The 18623-nt window shown below is 37.0% G+C and overlaps 1 protein-coding gene across 4 annotated transcripts in view; it reads left to right on the top strand.

Moving 5' to 3' along the window:
* Positions 1 to 14884, top strand: part of CD48 (CD48 molecule) — a 170928-nt gene extending 156044 nt beyond the window's left edge. For all 4 annotated transcript variants that reach the window (XM_053705355.1, XM_053705352.1, XM_053705351.1 and 1 more), the window contains 3 exons: positions 8815 to 8897; positions 11668 to 11785; positions 13746 to 14884. In XM_053705355.1, coding sequence (XP_053561330.1) covers positions 8815 to 8897; positions 11668 to 11748 — 164 coding nt within the window. In that variant the 3' untranslated portion in view covers positions 11749 to 11785; positions 13746 to 14884. The remainder of the gene's footprint in view (positions 1 to 8814; positions 8898 to 11667; positions 11786 to 13745) is intronic.
* Positions 14885 to 18623: the final 3739 nt, after the last annotated feature.

The raw sequence follows: 18623 nt of genomic DNA, 5'->3' as shown, positions 1-18623 counted from the left end.
ATGTATAAAGAGTGTAGAATATACAATGTAATAAACAGCCCTCCAACAGCCCTAACTAGACATATAGTGCTTCAACAGTCAGAAAACTTACAGAATTTACACTTACCCACAATTATTTCATCTTCAATAACTCCATCTATCTACAAACCATGGTAACAGCCATGGGCACCAAAATGGCACCACAGTATGCACACCTCTTCTTGGCTGACTTAGAACAGAGATTCCTAGCTACTCACCCTCATAATCCTTTCAAATGCTTTCGCTACATGGATGATATTTTCATCATATGGACTGAAGGAGAAAAAAACTTAGAACAATTTCATAAATCATTTAATCTATGTCATGCATCAATCAAGCTTAAAATGAACTTTACTAAAGACTGTGTCAGCATCCTTGATTCAACAATATCCATCACAAATGGCAAACTGCACTCATCTGTATACAGGAAGCCAACAGATAGATGCAGCTACCTCCACAGCTACAGCTCCCACTCCAATCACATTAAAAAGTCCATAATCTACAGTCAGGCTACAAGATATCACAGAATTTGCTCAGATATCAAGGACCGTGACAAACACCTCATACACTGTCCCAATCATTCAGAGAAAAAAAGGTTACAAAACAAGGGTTATAAATAAAAAAATTAGCTCTGCCCTCAATACTTCATGTGAACACTTACTACAATACAGGGAGAAGAAAAACATATCACGTATCCCACTACTAGTCAAATACAACCCTGCTCTAGAAGGGATACAAAAAAACATAAAGGATTTACAGCCACTACTCATAGAGGATCCCACACTCAAAAAAATCTTTCCACAACCCCCAATCCTGGCATTCAGACAACCACCTAACCTAAAACAGAAACTGGTCCACAGGAAGCTACCCCTTGAGAAAAAGAACACTCAGAATGGAACCAAGCACTCCAATAAAGTTCTATGCAAACTATGTCAACACATTTGTGAAAGCAGCACAGCAAATCATCACAATAATAAATCCTATAACATTAAAGGAGCATATTCATGTATATCTGCAAATGTGGTATACATGATACATTGCACTGCATGTGAAGTTGGATGTTATATTGGAGAAACAAGCCAAAACCTTTGAACTTACACAGATACTCAATCAAAACTGTGAAACAAAATACTGTACCCCTGTTGGTCACCATTTCACCCATCCTGACCACTCCATCCAAAACCTTAAAATCAAGATTCTTAGAGGCAACTTTAAAAACACCATTGAAAGAAAAACTTTTGAAATGATAATGCACTTCAACTCCCTAAATTCTGGACTAAATATGGACTAATATGTTCTTAACACATTATCAAAAAATTTTGTAATGTACTGTAACAAAAAGTTTCCCCTTTTCCTGCAAATCACTTTATTCAGTACTGTTCCTTTAAAATTCACTTAATATTCTCCTGGATGTGTATAAATTGTCGCCTGACCTGCTCTTAGGTGCTTGGTAATTTTGTATCCAATCCATATTGTCAAGCTACCTACTAGAGTCTGCAGTTTGTCTCAGAACCTTCCCTTATATTGGATATGTCCTGCTTGAACCTACTACTAAGAGAACTTCCCTTCATCAACCAGAGGATTCTGTTTGGCTGTTTAACTTGTTTAATGCTTACCCTCGAAACCTAACTTTCCAGCAAACAGTGTAAACGTAAGACCTCTAATCTATCTTGCAGTGTTGTGACGTCACTCCTGCAGTCATCTCCGGAACTCTGCAGTCTTCGCCTTGCAATCGGTTTGTCTGGAAGGCTCTGGTAAGCTAGTTGTTCCTTAGCTAATCCTGCCATTTGTCCAAATCCTTTTTGATCAATACTAATCCTTACTCCTGATATCAGAGACGCCCTGTATGTGTAAACTCTCACTGGGAGGTAAATCCTCAATCCATCTGTGCGCCCTTTACACTTCCTAGGTATATTAAAACTGTTCTTACTTGTTACAATGTATGTTTAAGAATTATAACTTATTGCAATTTACTTGTGAATTCTGACATAATGTTATATACTCCATACCTTCCAACAGTAAACAGTATCTCACAAAAATGAGTACACCCCTCACATGTTTGTAAATATCTGTGATGACATCACAGAGCTGGTGGATGTTAGAGACCTTACGCTCCCCCACCTTCCGTTTGAGGATGCTCCACAGATGCTCAATAGGGTTTAGGTCTGGAGACATGCTTGGCCAGTCCATCACCTTTACCCTTAGCTTCTTTAGCAAGGCAGTGGTCGTCTTGGAAGTGTGTTTGGGATTGTTATCATGTTGGAATACTGCCCTGCGGCCCAGTCTCCAAAGGGAGGGAATCATGCTCTGCTTCAGTATGTCACAGTACATGTTGGCATTCATGGTTCCCTCAATGAACTGTAGCTCCCCAGTGCCAGCAGCACTCATCCAGGCCCAGACCATGACACTCCCACCCCAATGCTTGACTGTAGGCAAGACACACTTGTCTTTGTACTCCTCATCTGGTTGCCGCCACACACGCTTGACACCATCTGAACCAGATAAGTTTATCTTGGTCTCAATTGCACCACAGGACATGGTTCCAGTAATCCATGTCCTTAGTCTGATGTCTTCAGCAAACTGTTTGTGGGCTTTCTTGTGCATCATCTTTAGAAGAGGCTTCCTTCTGGGATGACGACCATGCAGACCAGTTTGATGCAGTGTGTGGCGTATGGTCTGAGCACTGACAGGCTGACCCCCCCCCCCCCACCCCTTCAACCTCTGCAGCAATGCTGGCAGCACTCTTATGTCTATTTCCCAAAGACAACCTTTGAATATGACGCTGACCACGTGCACTCAACTTCTTTGGTCGACCATGGCGAGGCCTGCTCTGAGTGGAACCTGTCCTGTGAAACTGCTGTATGGTTTTGCCCATGTGCTGCAGCTCAGTTTCAGGGTCTTGGCAATCTTCTTATAGCCTAGGCCATCTTTATGTAGAGTAACAATTCTTGTCAGATCCTCAGAGAGTTCTTTGCCATGAGATGCCATGTTGAACTTCCAGTGACTAGTATGAGAGAGTGTGAGAGCGATAACACCAAATTTAATACACCTGCTCCCCATTCACACCTGAGACCTTGTAACACTAACGAGTCACATAACACCGGGGAAGAAAATGGCTAATTGGGCCCAATTCTGGGCCCAATTGGGCTCTTCTGTTCCTCTGTGTACTCACTTTTGTTGCCAACGGTTTAGACATTAATGGCTGTGTGTTGAGTTATTTTTAGGGGACAGCAAATTTACACTGTTATAGAGGCTGTACACTCACTACTTTACATTGTAGCAAAGTGTTATTTCTTCATTGTTGTCACATGAAAAGATATAATAAAATATTTACAAAAAATGTGAGGGGTGTACTCACTTTTGTGAGATACTGTATGTATGTACAATAAGAGCAACACTTTAAGTCTAAATTATTCCAAAGATTGTTTTTCACATGCTTGACTGTTCTTATGCACATATTGTGAGACTCAATCCAATATCTGCAGTTGTGATTATTTACTTATCTCTAGCCCCTAACCAGATTAAGGGAAATACTCCTGAAGGTTATAACATATTACTAAGCCATAAAATAAAAAATGAATCCAGCAGATCTGCCTACCCATGTTGTGAACCTTACCCAAGGAGTCGATCTACTAACACAGTATGTCAGGGAACTACAAATTGAAAATGAGTCTCTAAAAAAGGTATATTTCTGAAACAACAAAAAGAAACCCAGATTACATCCCTGAACCTACTATTGGGGTACCTGAAAAATTTAAAGGGGACAGAGCTCTCTACAGGGAATTTAAAAACTCCTGTAACCTTTTGTTTACTCTCAAACCTAAAACCTATCCTACAGAGAGAACAAAGGTTCTTACCGTTTACTTCTATTTACAAGGGGAACCTAGGGCCTGGGCCAATACATTTTTTTGAATCTGAAGACCCCATTTTGAATTCCCTCAGTTCCTTTTTTGATGCTATGTGTCTTCACTACGATGACCCAAATAAACAAATAACTGCTGAGACAGCTATGAGATCCCTTAAATAGTCAAAACGTCCAGTGGAGGATTATATAATGGATTTAAAAAAATGGGTGAAAGACTCTCTGTGCAATGACATCTCCCTAAAAAACAATTTTGAATTGGGATATCTGATTCCATTAAAAACAAACTGGCCAAGAGTGATTTCTCCGTCCACCTTAGATGCTTTAATAACCCTCACCATATCGATTGAAAGAAAAATTTGAGAGAGGTATAAAGAAAAATCTACATTTGAGACCACCACTAAGAAGCCCATAGGCCAGTATCATCCAGTTTCAACATTTAAAGGTAAAGAGGAACCTATGGAGATAGGATTAATCCGTGGACCACTTACACAGGAAGAGAAGAATAGAAGGAGACTTTAAAACCTGTACTGTGCTGGTAATACTCATGGTGTTAAGGACTGTCCTAGCCTCCAAAAACAAAGAAGAGTAAGACCTTTAACTTAAATATATGCACCAATATGATTTCTAACAATAATAATTACTGTGTACTCTCTCTCTTTCTACAGTGCGGACAGCATCAGGTGGCCATTGAAGCAGTTTTTGACTCCAGTGCTTGTGCTAATTATATTGATCTGTCATATGTAAATAAAAATAAAATACCTCTTGTTGCAAAATCAAACCTTGTCTTTGTAAGAGTGATTGATGGTAAAGAGATCAGTTCAGGTCCAATAACTCATGAGACCATACCTCTCCTTGTTACCTCACATTCTCTACAAACCTTAGCGTTTAATGTTATTTTCGGTTTGAACCAACAATTGAAAACGCAATACCGTCAGTCTACACTGAATACAATGATGTCTTTGATCCCACATAGGATATATGATTGTCCCATAGAGTTACTTCCGGGAGCATTAATCCCTTGTTTACACATTTATCCCCTTTCTCAGCCAGAATTGGATCACCTTAATACATATATTAATGACAATCTAGCGAAAGGTTTTATTAGACCTTCAACTTCCCCTGCTGGTTCAGGGATATACTTTGTCAAAAACAAAGACAAAAGTTTAAGACCCATTATAGACTATAGAGAGTTGAATAAAAGAACTATAAAAAAAGGTTACCCTCTTCCGCTTATAGCTGAGATAATTGAACGGCTGACAGCTTTCCGTACTAGGTACAGACTTTTTGAGTACACTGTCATGCGATTTGGCTTGTGTAATGCTCCTGCGACTTTCCAAAATTTTGTAAACAATGTTTTCCACAATCTAGACATTTTTCTTGTCATCTATTTAGATGATATATTCATTTATTCTAGTAACTATCAAGAACACATTGAACATGTGAAGATGGTATTATCTCGTTTGAGACAAAACAACCTATACACCAAATTGGAAAAATGTACATTCAACTCTGACAAGATTTCCTTTTTAGGATATCACATTACTTCCTCATGTATTGAGATGGAGCTGAGTAATATTCAATCCATCACAGAGTGGAGAACACCAAAAAAACAAGAAAGATGTACAGAGTTTCATGGGGTTTTCCAATTTTTACCGGAAATTTATAAAAAAAAATGTCATCACTTACTAAACCCATAACGGACTTAACGAAAAAGGAGAATCCTCCCTTTATATGGTCCAAACCCGCAAATGCAGCCTTTGTACTCCTCAAGAAGCTCTTCACCAAAGCTCTAATCCTCAAATTTCCTGACCCCAGTTTACAGTTTATACTAGAGGTTGACGCATCCGATTATGCCATCGGTGCAATCCTCTCACACAGAAAATCGTTACTTCATCCTATTCATCCAGTTGCATACTACTCACGAGTTATGAATCCAGCAGAAATAAATTACCCCGTTGGAGAGAAGGAATTACTCACCGTAAAATCTGCCCTTGAACATTGGAGACATCACCTGGAAGGAACCACACTCCCTATCCTTATTTACAGCGACCACAGAAACCTACAATATTTAAAGGTAACCAAGATATTATTCTCCCGACAGGTTTGATGGAGTCTTTTTTTTTACTAGGTTTAATTACCTTATTACTTACAAACCAGGCAGAAAAAATGGTAAAGCTGATGCTCTCTCTCTCTGTGAGGTCTGTAATATTTATTACCTTGTGAGTTAGAAAGAAGATATCAACTGCAGACTTGATAATGATTGGAAATGTATCACCTTATAGAACAGGCTATTAATTAGCATAGACTGTTTGGATAGAGGTGAAAAGATTACTTTAGTTTATAATGGGGAAAAGTAAGAGTAATTCTCCCTAAAGTTAATTGAACTTAGGAGAGACACAGAGGTTATCTCGTAGTAGGATTGCTATAGGAAGTCCCAGAAAATGAAGAGACTCAGGGGTAGCTGCGGCAGGAGAAGTTCCGATAATTCACGTTGGTAACCACTGCAGTAGATATCCTAGGTAAGCTTTCCCCTTACCTCTTTAGGCAGCATAGAGAGGATTCTGGTGTGACAGGCTGCTGAGCGCTGTAACCGCTATAGAGCGGAGCTGTATGCAGGCTGATGGGAGGAGCGGAGGTCTTGAGTGGCAGCGTAGTAGTAGAAATATATGAATCAGTTCTTTAATAATCCTCTGTAAGGGAAACGATGTAGAAGACTACATGAGAGAATACACAGGAATTGTAATCCAATAATTGTGCTTGCAGAAAAACACAGTAGCATAGATTTGCAGGTTTGCAGGTAGCTGCTACAAGTGAAATAACTAAGCACCTGTTTGCAGTCAGGTGATGACTTAAATGCAGGTAGGGAGAGATCAGGTGATGAGGAAAACTGGAAAAGGTGGACTGGAATCCTTACATACGCCCCCCATCAAGGAAGCCGATCCTCGGCTTGATGCTTCGGACGATCAGGGTAGCGCCTATGGAACCGGGAAAGAAGATGAGGAGCATCTATGTGAGTATAAGATTCCCAGGTGTCATCTTCCGGGGAGAAACCTTTCCAGCGAACGAGATATTGCAATTGACCACTGTAGATTCTGGAATCAAGAAGATCTAGGACCTCAAAAGGATCGGAGTCCAGCGGTGAAGCCGCAGGAGGCAGGATACTAGAAGTAGGGGTCGAATCAGTGGCTGGTTTCAACAAAGAGACATGGAAGGTTGGGTGGATAGGTATAGTGGACGGATGTTCCAAGGTAACGGAATTGTGGTTAACAACTCGGGTAATAAGGAATGGACCGATGCACAAACCGGAAAGTTTCTTACAATGAACAGGTATTTTAATGTTTTTGGTGGAGAGCCAAACCCTATCTCCAACCACATAAGCAGGAGCAGGTCTCCTGCGTAAGTCGTAGTACTTCTTCTGCGAGGCTTGAGCATTTTGAATATTCCGTTTTAGGAAATGGAAATTCTCAGCTATGGTTTGCAAGAGGTCATCAGCTTTTGGGGAGTTAACTAGTTGGCTATCCTGTATCCTGAAATTGGGATGAAAAGCATAATTTGCAAAGAATGGTGACACATTAGTAGAACTGTTGTTGGAATTGTTATAAGCAAACTCAGCCATGTATAGATAGGGTGCCCAGTTGGTTTGATGATATGAGCAGTAACATTGGAGATACTGCTCAAGCCATTTGTTTAGCTTTTCGGTTTGCCCGTTGGTTTGTGGATGGAATGCTGTACTTAGATGATACAAAGCTCTATCCCCATTGAAAGGATCTGGAGAGGATATATGTGGTTCAAATGAAGAATCAGTAGGGTGTGATTTAGGAGGTGTTATGTCCTTAATAGCTTTCTTTAAAGTGTCGTTTTCAGCCTTTAACTCCCAATTCCAAAAAAAACCTGGAGTGAGATAAGTATGGATTTCATATTGGATTTATCCAAATCTGAAAACAACTCTACCATAGTAGTTGACCTACTAACCAAAATGGCACACTTTATTCCATAAAACTCTTTGGCATCAGCATCCCAAACAGCTTCACTATTTCTAAACAATATAGTCAAATTACATGGTCTACCAAAATCTATCCCCTGTCTTTTCTCCAACACTGGACACTGCTTGCCTCTGTCACCTAATGCCCCCTCATGATTTTACTACTCCCCCTCCTTTACCTGCCCTCAGACCTCTGTAACACTTTCTGTCCTTTTTAGCCATTCTGTGTTTCAAGATATAATCTGTAAATTCCATTGAATTGGTCAGTATTGCTTCAGACTTGAAAAAGGAAGGATACTTCCGAAAGCTTGTCAACTTAGAAATGTATAGTTAGTCAAAAAAAAGTGTCATTGCTTAATGCAATACTCTTGTCATTTTGTTTTTTATATATATATATATATATATATATATATACACACACAAATCCGTAGAAATAAGCACTCACTGGTCTTCAGGCATCAGTGGCAAAAAGGCTTTATTTTGTGTGATGTTTCGGGACTAGATGCTGTCCCTTCCTCTGACAAACAACCAATGAACAAATAAGACTTTTAAAGACCCATGGAACCCTACACGCTACAAGTTTTATATATATATACTGTATATATATATATATATATATATATTCTACACTCTTACCATTGCAACAGACAGGGTACAACAAAAGCAAATAACCACTGGACTTTACATATATATATATCAAAAACAGAACAAATAGTGGCGCTCAATTTGATATTCTCTAATAGACGTTTTGTCTAAAAGATACAGTGTATGATAATAACAAAAAGCAAATATTGAAAACTCAATTCTGCCTTCTTATAATTTGAACAATGGTCTCTTAACACTGTATATATCCTGTGATGCTCAATATTGTAGCAAGATTATTTATCCCTTGCACTCTTGCACTAAAATCTTTACACAAAAATCTTTATACATTTTGCTGTTTTGACAGAAACTACTCCCACAAAAAATACACAACAAGACGAGGTTCAATATATTGAGGTTGAGACAACTCCACGTTTTTCTAACAATCAGGTAACAAATTATTTCTTAATCATTTCGTTTTACGTTTTTTTTTTTAATGTCTGGCAGTTACATGTGCAGATGTAGTACTTGTTTAACATTGAAGGGCTGTATTTTTGTTTCGGAAAGCCAAGAAAATATTTAGACTAAGATTTAAACTATTAAAACCACACATCACACGTAGGATACATGTCCCTCATTGCTTCCAAACATTTATCCCCATGTCAGCAAGTTGCTTAAAGCGGAATGAGTACGCCATGTCCTTACAGAATGTTTAATAAATTGAGGACTATTTGCTATCTACAAAAACAGTCACCACATGACTAAGGGGTGTTTCCCCCGAAACGTTGTGTTTCTTTGGATCTTTTCCCATGTAACCAATGAATGTTTTATTGCATGATTTGGAGACCACTTCTTTTTTTCTGTATATTTGGTGAGTTTGGCAGTTACTCACTGTGGTTCTTCACACAGGACCCTGCTGGTCTCTGCTTTCGTTTCTACAAAAACAGCTGGCTAAAAACACTAAAATATAATGACATCCAAGCACAGTTTAAACGAAAAAATGTGAGTCCTCAATTTATTAAAAATTCTGTAAGGACATGGAGTACTCATTCCTCTTTAAGTAACTTGCTGACATGGGGATAAATGTTTGGAAGCACTGAGGGACATATATTGTATGTGAAGCACCTGTAAGCTACACTTATATACTTACCTCATTCAGATTGAGGGTACATGTTGTAACTGCTTTCAGATTTATGTAGCTACTTATGGTTTTATAAAAACATTACCACACTATATCCAGTCACTATGTATCTCCCTCTTTTTAAGACTGAGGCTAATTCTAAAACCGAAAGAACAATTAGAGAAAGCAAAAAGAAGCTGCACCTACTCCAAGAGGTACAAAAGAAATACACCTGCCGTAAGTGGGCCTTCCCCCTCCCCATTGAACACTATATATATATTTAAAATAAAAAGAAATATTAAATATTAAAAGATATTATTTATTTTTTTAATTCTTATTTATACTAAAAAAATATAGATATGAGCTTCCATTGATTATTTAGAATGTTTATTAATAATAAATAATAATAATATTTATTAATAATAAACAATAATAATATTTATTAATAATTAACAATAATAATATTTATTAATAATAAATAATAATAATATTTATTAATAATAAACAATAATAATACATTATTGTTTATTAATATTTTATATTTTATATTTCAATATATATAGATATTTGGAGTATTCTTAATGCACCTTCAGCTTTGGTGCAATTGGCCTAGAGCACCTTTTGGTCAGTGCTCGAGCGAAAAAAAGAAAAGCCTTTTTTTTTTTTAGATCATCTCATAAAAGTCTATGTAGAAAAGGGAATTAGCGGTCATGATATCCGACCTTTACATTTAATTTGTAATACCAGTTGCAAATCTGGGAGCGTTATTGATTTATCTTGAGCACAGTTGGCGCTCAACAGGTCTAAAATTGTATCGCTCCACTTGTAATCTAGGCCAATATATGGGCAAAGTCACAACTAAAAAACAATTTCAGTACAGGAATGATAAGTTACTCAGCAATAAAGGACTGAGTAACTTAGAGATATGTTTTGTCAAAAGAGGGCTTAAAAAATCATACTACTATTTTTCCTGCGAAATTGAATACAGATGGGAAATGAATATAAATTAACAATGATGTTCACTTTTTTGTATTCCGTACAGGAACCTTCTTGCCATTTTTTTATTTTTATGCAAACAAAAGTTATATTCCTAAAGAATTTGTTGGATGTTGCATGTTTAGTTGATTCTCCAAAATTATTTTTAAATATAATGATTGCAAAAAGTATAAACACCTCCATTGGCATCTCCAGGAACCATATATACTATTAACTGCCAACACCAAAGAACCCTTAGCCCCCTCCCCCCCCCCTGAGATGCTTTTGTCTTTAGCGTAGGGATGAAGACAGTATCAACAGTGCTGAAGGGCTAAAGATTAACATATACTGTAGGTGTGTGTTTTGGTAGATAAATCATACTGCGCTTGTTTCAACAGGCATTTTCCTGTGAAATTTGATTCGACTGTGAAATTAATATTCCATTGTTAGACGGGCACATTGATGTAAGATTATCTTTTCTGTTCCGCTGTAACTACCATTCCAACCTGTATTTCTCACAAAGAAAATACTTTATATTATGAATACCAGTCTGGGGAGTTTAAATGGACATGAAACCCATTTTTTTCTTTCAGGAAACTGATAGAAAATAAAATTTGAAACACCTTTCCAATTTACTTATTTTATCATATTTGCTTCATTCTCTTGATATCCTTTGTTCAATGAGCAGCAATGCACTACTGAGAGCTAGCTGATCAGAATCACAAGTGACAAATGTATACAGGCACCAATCACCAACTAACTACCACTAGTGTATGTACATATTCTATTTCAAAAATGAACACCAATAGGACAAAGTACATTTGAAAATAGAAGTGAATTATTATTTATCTTAAAATAATTTTTTTGACTTTCCTATTCCTTTAAGAATAAAATTCTTTATTAATAAGCTGCATAACATCAGATGTTTACATTCATTTAAAACACAATTATTTTCTTTCTCTCTCTCTCATATATATATACTGTATATATATATATATATATATATATATATATATATATATATATATATATATATATATATATATATATATATATATATATATATATATATATAGTAACCACTTGTGTGGATGATAACTTGACATTTTTAATGATTTATTGCAGAGCACACCCAACCTGGAGAATGAAGCTGGTGATTCTCAAAAGGAAAGAGCTTTGACAATTTATACTATGATCACAAAATAGTATTGGAATATGAAAGATGTACAGAATTCATAGCAAGGTGAGAAGCTATCTGCATCAGGAGACAGCAACTGATAATGAAACGCGTTGTTACTGCACAATTGAAATATGGTGTAACAATAAGTATATTAGAGTTTGTAGTTTGCTAAATTGTTATGTTTAGTTCTCTATCAGTGCTATTTCAATCCATTAGACGTTTGGTTGTTGCAATTAGCTTAAACGAAGATTAAATACTATGGGCCAGATTACAAGTGGAGCACTAATTAACGCTCCTTCTGAAGCGTTAATTGCACTAGAAGTAAGCTTTTTGCGCTTGTCGGGTTGCACTTTTATCATGAGTTGAAAGTAAACTGTTTTTGTTCATGTGCTAACCCAACGAGCGCAAAAAGCCAATGTTATGTATTCCCCATAGAAGTCAATGGAGAAAAAAAGTGGAAAAACACCCCACCCTCCCGCAAACCCGATTGCATATTCTCATTTGTGCTAACCCAACATGAAAATATGAATATATTACATTCCAATGTTCTCCATATTTATTCATAAATACATATATCTACATATTACATATATATATATATATATATATATATATATCCCCATCTTTAGACATGTATATGTATGTATCTCTATGTTAAAGCCCTTTGCCTGCTTCCTCATATCTTTGAGCCTCTAGAACTTTTTTCTGCAATATTTTTTTTTTAATAATTTTTATTAGATGGTGTTATTATAAGTGTAATTATATTTTTTATTTCATTTTTTTATGTGTTTTGTGCAACTTTTATGTTTTGCAAAACAGTTAACAGGACTCTGAAGTCACGGTAAACATTCTAGCATAAATTGCGATTGCGCTTAAGCGATCGAGTTTACTTTCAACTTGTTATACCAGCAGTAAGCCCGACGAGCACAAACCCCCATGATAAATCCCTTATCTCTCGGGCACAAACATCTGCGCTCCACTCATAATCTGGCCTTATAAGCATAACTTGTTTTAAAAAATTGCAGCTGCCATATAGTGATAAAGACACATTAACTCTCCTGAGCATACCTTAGTATGCTCTCATGGAAAGGATCTAAGCTCCTTTCATAAGAAAATCTTGTGTTTCATTTCAGGCAAAGAAAAACATTTTTAAATGTTGCTCTTTTTTAATATGGCTGATAGAGTCGTCATAAATCATTGAAAAATTGGGTTTTCTGATTGATTGGAATAGCCATACATTTCAAAACCTCACAAAAGCTTACTAAAATCTCTTCTATTAGACTGAATAGATCAGTTGCAGGTACCTCTATGCCTTCAGAGGTCTTCATTTTATCAGAAATTTGATATTAGCAACCTTGTTTTCCAATTTCCATTCCCAAACAAAGTAATACAACATCCTGTATAGTTGATGACGACACATAATTTACCAGAGAAGGCTAAATCATTAGATTGCATTCTAGCCATTTTGGGCAGTCTAAGGGGCCGATTTATCAAGGGCCAAACGGCCCCTGATGCCCCTGTTTCTGCGTGAGCCTTCAGACTCACCGGAAACAGCAGTTATTAAGCAGCGGCCTTAAGACTGCTGTTCCTTAACTGGTCCACCGCCTCTGAGGCTGCAGACATCAATCCGCCCAATCCTATACGATCGGTTTGATTGACACCCCCTGCTAGTGGCCGATTGGCCGCGACTTTGCAGGGGGCGGCATTGCACAAGCAGTTCACTAGAACTGCCTGTGCAATGTTAAATGCCGACAGCATATGCTCGGCATTCAGCGATGCCTGGCGGAAATGATACATCAGACAATGATAATTCGGCCTCATAGGGTTAATACAACTATAAAAGACTGAAATAATACAAAATATTTTATTATACCAAAATTAAAAATTGTTTATTAAAGAGGTATAAATAGTTTTAGGAGGCTACAGCTATCTAACAATGGGCACTTTAATTTTATGCAAAGTCTAATATTTTGTAATCAATTTACCATTTTATTGAAAAGTATATTTTCTTTATACCTTGCAGGAATTGGAAGCTGATATCCTTTCTGATGCTTTTAAAACCAGCACTTCCCATAACTAAGCTTTGTAGCAGATGTAAAGAATTAAGTACATTAGTCAGCTATTATTAGAAAAGGAAGAAATATCATCACCCATGGGAAGTCATCTTATACTGCCTTGTCTCAAGCAACAGAAGAAATTGTCTTATGCAGAGTCTGATAACATCTGGTGTATTTATGCCTTGGCAACGCAAGTCTGTGCGTATTACAGCATACTTTTCTGTATGCAGCCCATAGCATATGATGTATGTGCATAGGCAGACTTTATAAATTCTGATGGCGCATAGTCCCTCCGCACACTCCTTCCATATGGCTATTGCATGTCTGTGACAAGCATGTAACATGGATGATGAAATTACATTTTGATTCCCTCTGCCTCGCACATACATGCTTTTGTGTGGAAGAGGGAGCATATGGTTGCTTATCACCTGTGTTCATATAAGTGTGAAGTTAGTTACTGGCAGGAAAATGGTTAAATAACTGCATTATGTGTGTCACTGGTAGAAAGGAGAATTGTTTTCCCCCCTGCTCAGTGTGTTAGTGGCAGGAAGGGGTTGAACACCTGCATTATGTTTTATGTGTGTTACTGGTAGAAAGGTTCAGTGTGTGATAGCGGTAGAAATGGGGGATAAATAGTATTTACAGTGTTGTGTTTGTTGGGTCCCTGTACAGTGTGTGTTTTTGTGACAAAAAGGAAACAGAAACAAATGGGTGGGGGGGGGGGGTTTAGAGCACTCTCTATATTTTTTAATCTATCACTTTTTAAGACAACATTTTTTTTATCAAAATATTATAATCAGACAGCAAGAAATCCCTGATTGGCTAAATTTATCATAAGGATAAAGCGATCCCAAAAACCCTAGAGTGATAGCAGTAGTGGACCTATTGTGTACTGATGTATCTATACACTGATAAGTATGCTGTGAGTATAGCGATGGTGAGTATCTATACATAGATAATGACCACATAGGCACACAACTATATATCAACTGGCTGCTATGGCCCCCCAGGTGCCACTGCACCTGCTGCATCAATGGTAATTCAGCCCCTGCGTGATAGAATATATGCAGACAAACAAAGATATCAACAAAAAATAAAGAGAAAAGAGGAAAAATAATCTGTGACACATGTGTCACCTCCCTGGTATTTCTGGCCGATAACCTGAACCTCTGTATCATTTAAGAGGTTGGCTGTAACAAGCAGGCCAAAATGGGTTTGTCAGATGGGTCTGAATATAGTTATGTAAGGCCATTTCCTGAACAGTAGAAGCTGTTATTTGTATTTTATCACACTGAAAATAATTACCGGAAAGTTGTTAACTCGCTGAGAAAACCTCTAGGCCTAAAATGACATAAAATTCAGACATCAACAATGGGATTAATCCTTTTAAATACAATGTTAATGTTTCAGATTGGCAGTTTTCTTTTATATGAAGAGCCGATCCTTAATGATGGGAGTTGGGGGTGGAACTACCATTGGTGCAGCAGGTGCAGTGGCACTGGGACCCAAGGGCTGGGGGGGGGGGGGCATTGCAGTCATTCTATACATAGGTATATGCAGAATGTGTACAATCCTCATACAGGGGAACCTTTTATTAGTGCAGGTTGCAGGTGTAGCTACCTATCTATCTATCTATCCTCAAACTCATTATACAGAGTTACCTTTTGGGGGCCCAAAAATAATTTTGCACCAGGGCCCTCTGTTGAGTAGGTCCGATACTGATGGGCGTGGCACACTTATGCTTAACATAATGCCTCAAAATAAAATTATGATCAATTTTCAATTCATTTAATTACCTTATGAGAAGTGTGGAACTGCTTTATCAATAACAAATTGTTGCTGTTTGTTTACTGCTTAGTGGTGCTGAGGGCCCCACAAAACAAACTTGATGGACCAGATGTGGCCCATGGGCCATAGTTTGGACAATACTCCAAGGATAAGATAGGAATTGGAGTGTATGTTCTATTAAGCGTAGAGAATATTTTAAATAACTTTAATTCAAAACCTGGATCACTTTCTATTCATGAAAAACACAACAAATATTAGCAGTAATTACAGTGATAAACGATTCCTTGATTGCAAGTAGTTTAATAAATATCATTTTAATTAGATCAAATAATAATCTACAGAGTTGTATAAAAAGCATGCTTAGCCTCTTGACTGCCATAAAGAACTGCAACAAATTGTGTAGCAGCACATAATAACCTCCCCTGTCAGCTAAGGGGCTAAATACCATTTAACAACGGGATCATTGTTCTCATTGCTAATGCTTATTGGCTAATTTGTATGAAGTAGAATGCTAGCACTGCTATATAAATTTCAGTTTAAATTTAAACATTTCATGCAGAAAAACATCAAGATACTTAGAAATTGCTAAGTGAGTACAGTGTAAATGATGGTTATAGGGGAAAAGTGTCTTACTTACCCACTTCAATTTCTTACTAGTCTGGGACTATTAAACTAGTGGAAATTCCCAGTACTGCATATCTGTATTGTTTCTAGTATACCTAGAGGAAGAGTAATTAATCACAGTTGCAGAGAGGAACTGCCAATTGCATCTGTTCTGTATATTGCACAGACGTTATGTTTATTTAAAAGCTGTTTGCTTTTTTTATTTAATCTTTTAATTAAAACCTAATTTCATATAATTTTTGTATTACAGAGTTACAATATATATTGCAGTCTATATACTGTATTTATATATTATATTCCCCTATTAGCAGAGTCTTTTTTCTTCCCAGTTTGTTTATATAATTGTCTGCAACATATTTCCATTTTTAGAAAACTATTTTCTTGGCATGGCTGTTTGCAAATTCTATTCTTGCTTTTAGCAACTAACAGAATTGTTTCAATACGTTGACGGTTAGGAGCATATGATGGTTGCTTTTCAGAAACAATGATCTTCTAATAACTTTAATAGGATACAAGACAGCTGGCAGGCACTTTTTGTACCATAATGCCAAATCTCTGTAATTTGATCTTTACTGTTTTTGTACTGGCTTTTTTAAAGTTTTTTTTTTTCTTTTCATTTTTTTCACTTCATTATAAAGTCATCAGTTCAGATATTCTTTTGCTCATCTCTAACATTGGCATTACTTTAGCTGGTAACATCCACTGTAATATCATTATCCTTAAAGTTAAAGAGAGAGAAAGAGAGAGGAGAGAGAGAGAGAGGGAGCGAGGAGAGATAGTAGAGGGGGGAGAGAGAGAGGAGAGACAGTAGAGGGGGGAGAGAGTGTGTGTGAGAGAGGGAGAGAGATATTAAAACAAAATACATATATTTAAAGGGATATGAAAGTCAATATTTCACTTTGGTGATTAAGAAACTTTTCAATTTGTTCTATTATCAAATGTACTTCGTTTGCTTGATATCCTTTGTTGAAAAGCCTACTAAGGTAGTCTCAGAAGCACTAATGCTCTACTAAAAGCAAGTTAGTGATTATACACATATCCATCTTTTCATAGCAAGCAACATAAAAATAAAATGCCTAACATATTTCAACATATGTCAATTTAACTTAAAGGGACAGTCTACACCTTAGTTATCTAAAAGTTTTACATTAGATTAATCTGCAAATAGCCTACTGCACCCCTTTCTATATTATGCAGCAGGAACAGTAAAAAACGTTATTTTAAAATAAATATTGTCTCTGGCCAATTTGAAATGGCTGCCAAGCTCCACCCACTGATGACATCATGATCTGTACAGGATCTAGGCACTCTGCCTAATAGCATTGACAGTCTGTTGAATTCAACTATTGTAACCAGTGAATCTATTATGCAGCCCAGATCATGATGTCATCAGTGGGTGGATTTTGGCTGCCATTTCAAAGTGGCCAGAAACAATATTCATTTTAAAATAACTGTTTTACTGTTCCTGCTGCATGATATAGAAAGGGGGCAGGAGGCTATTTGCAGCTTAATCTAAGGTTAGAGTTTAAGATGACTAAGGTGTATACTGTCCCTTTAAAGTGATGGTAGGTCCTAACATTTCAAAAATCTTCCTAATTGATATGAAAACAGTATCTTTTGTAAAGATAATTACAGGATTCCAAAAATAAAAGAAAATCACATTTATTTATTGAGTATCACATTTTATTGATAATCACATTTCATATCTTATTTGTTTGTGTGTTTTTTTATGTGTGTGTGTGGGGGGGGGGGGGTTGTAGCCTACATTATTTGTACATATATACCTTAATAGTTTGTTGTTATTGTTTTTTACATATACTAATATTTATTTGAGTCTCTATTTTGTACCTTATGAAAATTGCTTAACTGCATGGGCACATAGTTTATGAGTTCAAATAAACCATAGAGGGCACATCAACATTTAATGTTTTTGTGTGTTTATGAGCTAGTGATTTTTAAATGCATTTAATCATAATAAGTACATGGGACTGTAATGGAGTGTCAAGCAGTTTGTTGCAGAGATCCATGACAGCAAAGTTCAATTTCTTTTTATAAATCAGCCTAGCATAATACTTAGGGGCCCGATTTATCACGGCCCGAATGGGGCCGTATACCCCTGTTTTCGTGCGAGCCTTCAGGCTCACCGGAAACAGGAGTTAAGAAGCAGCGGTCTTAAGACCACTGCTCCTTAACTTGTATGCCTCCTCCTAGGCAGCGGACATCAATCCGCCCGATCGCATATGATCGGGTTGATTGACACCCCCTGCTAGCGGCTGATTGGCTGCGAATCTGCAAAGGGCGGCATTGCACAAGCAGTTCACCAGAACAGCTCGTGCAATGTTAAATGCTGACAGCGTATGCTGTCGGCATTCAGCGATGATAGCGGATAATGTCTGTCTGACAGTTAGTAAATATGCCCTTTAAGGTAGACA

Source organism: Bombina bombina, chromosome 1 (assembly GCF_027579735.1).
Source record: "Bombina bombina isolate aBomBom1 chromosome 1, aBomBom1.pri, whole genome shotgun sequence".
NCBI classification, from domain to species: Eukaryota; Metazoa; Chordata; class Amphibia; order Anura; family Bombinatoridae; genus Bombina; species Bombina bombina.
Note: the sequence above shows the minus strand (reverse complement) of the source record. Positions and strands in the feature narration are given on the sequence as shown.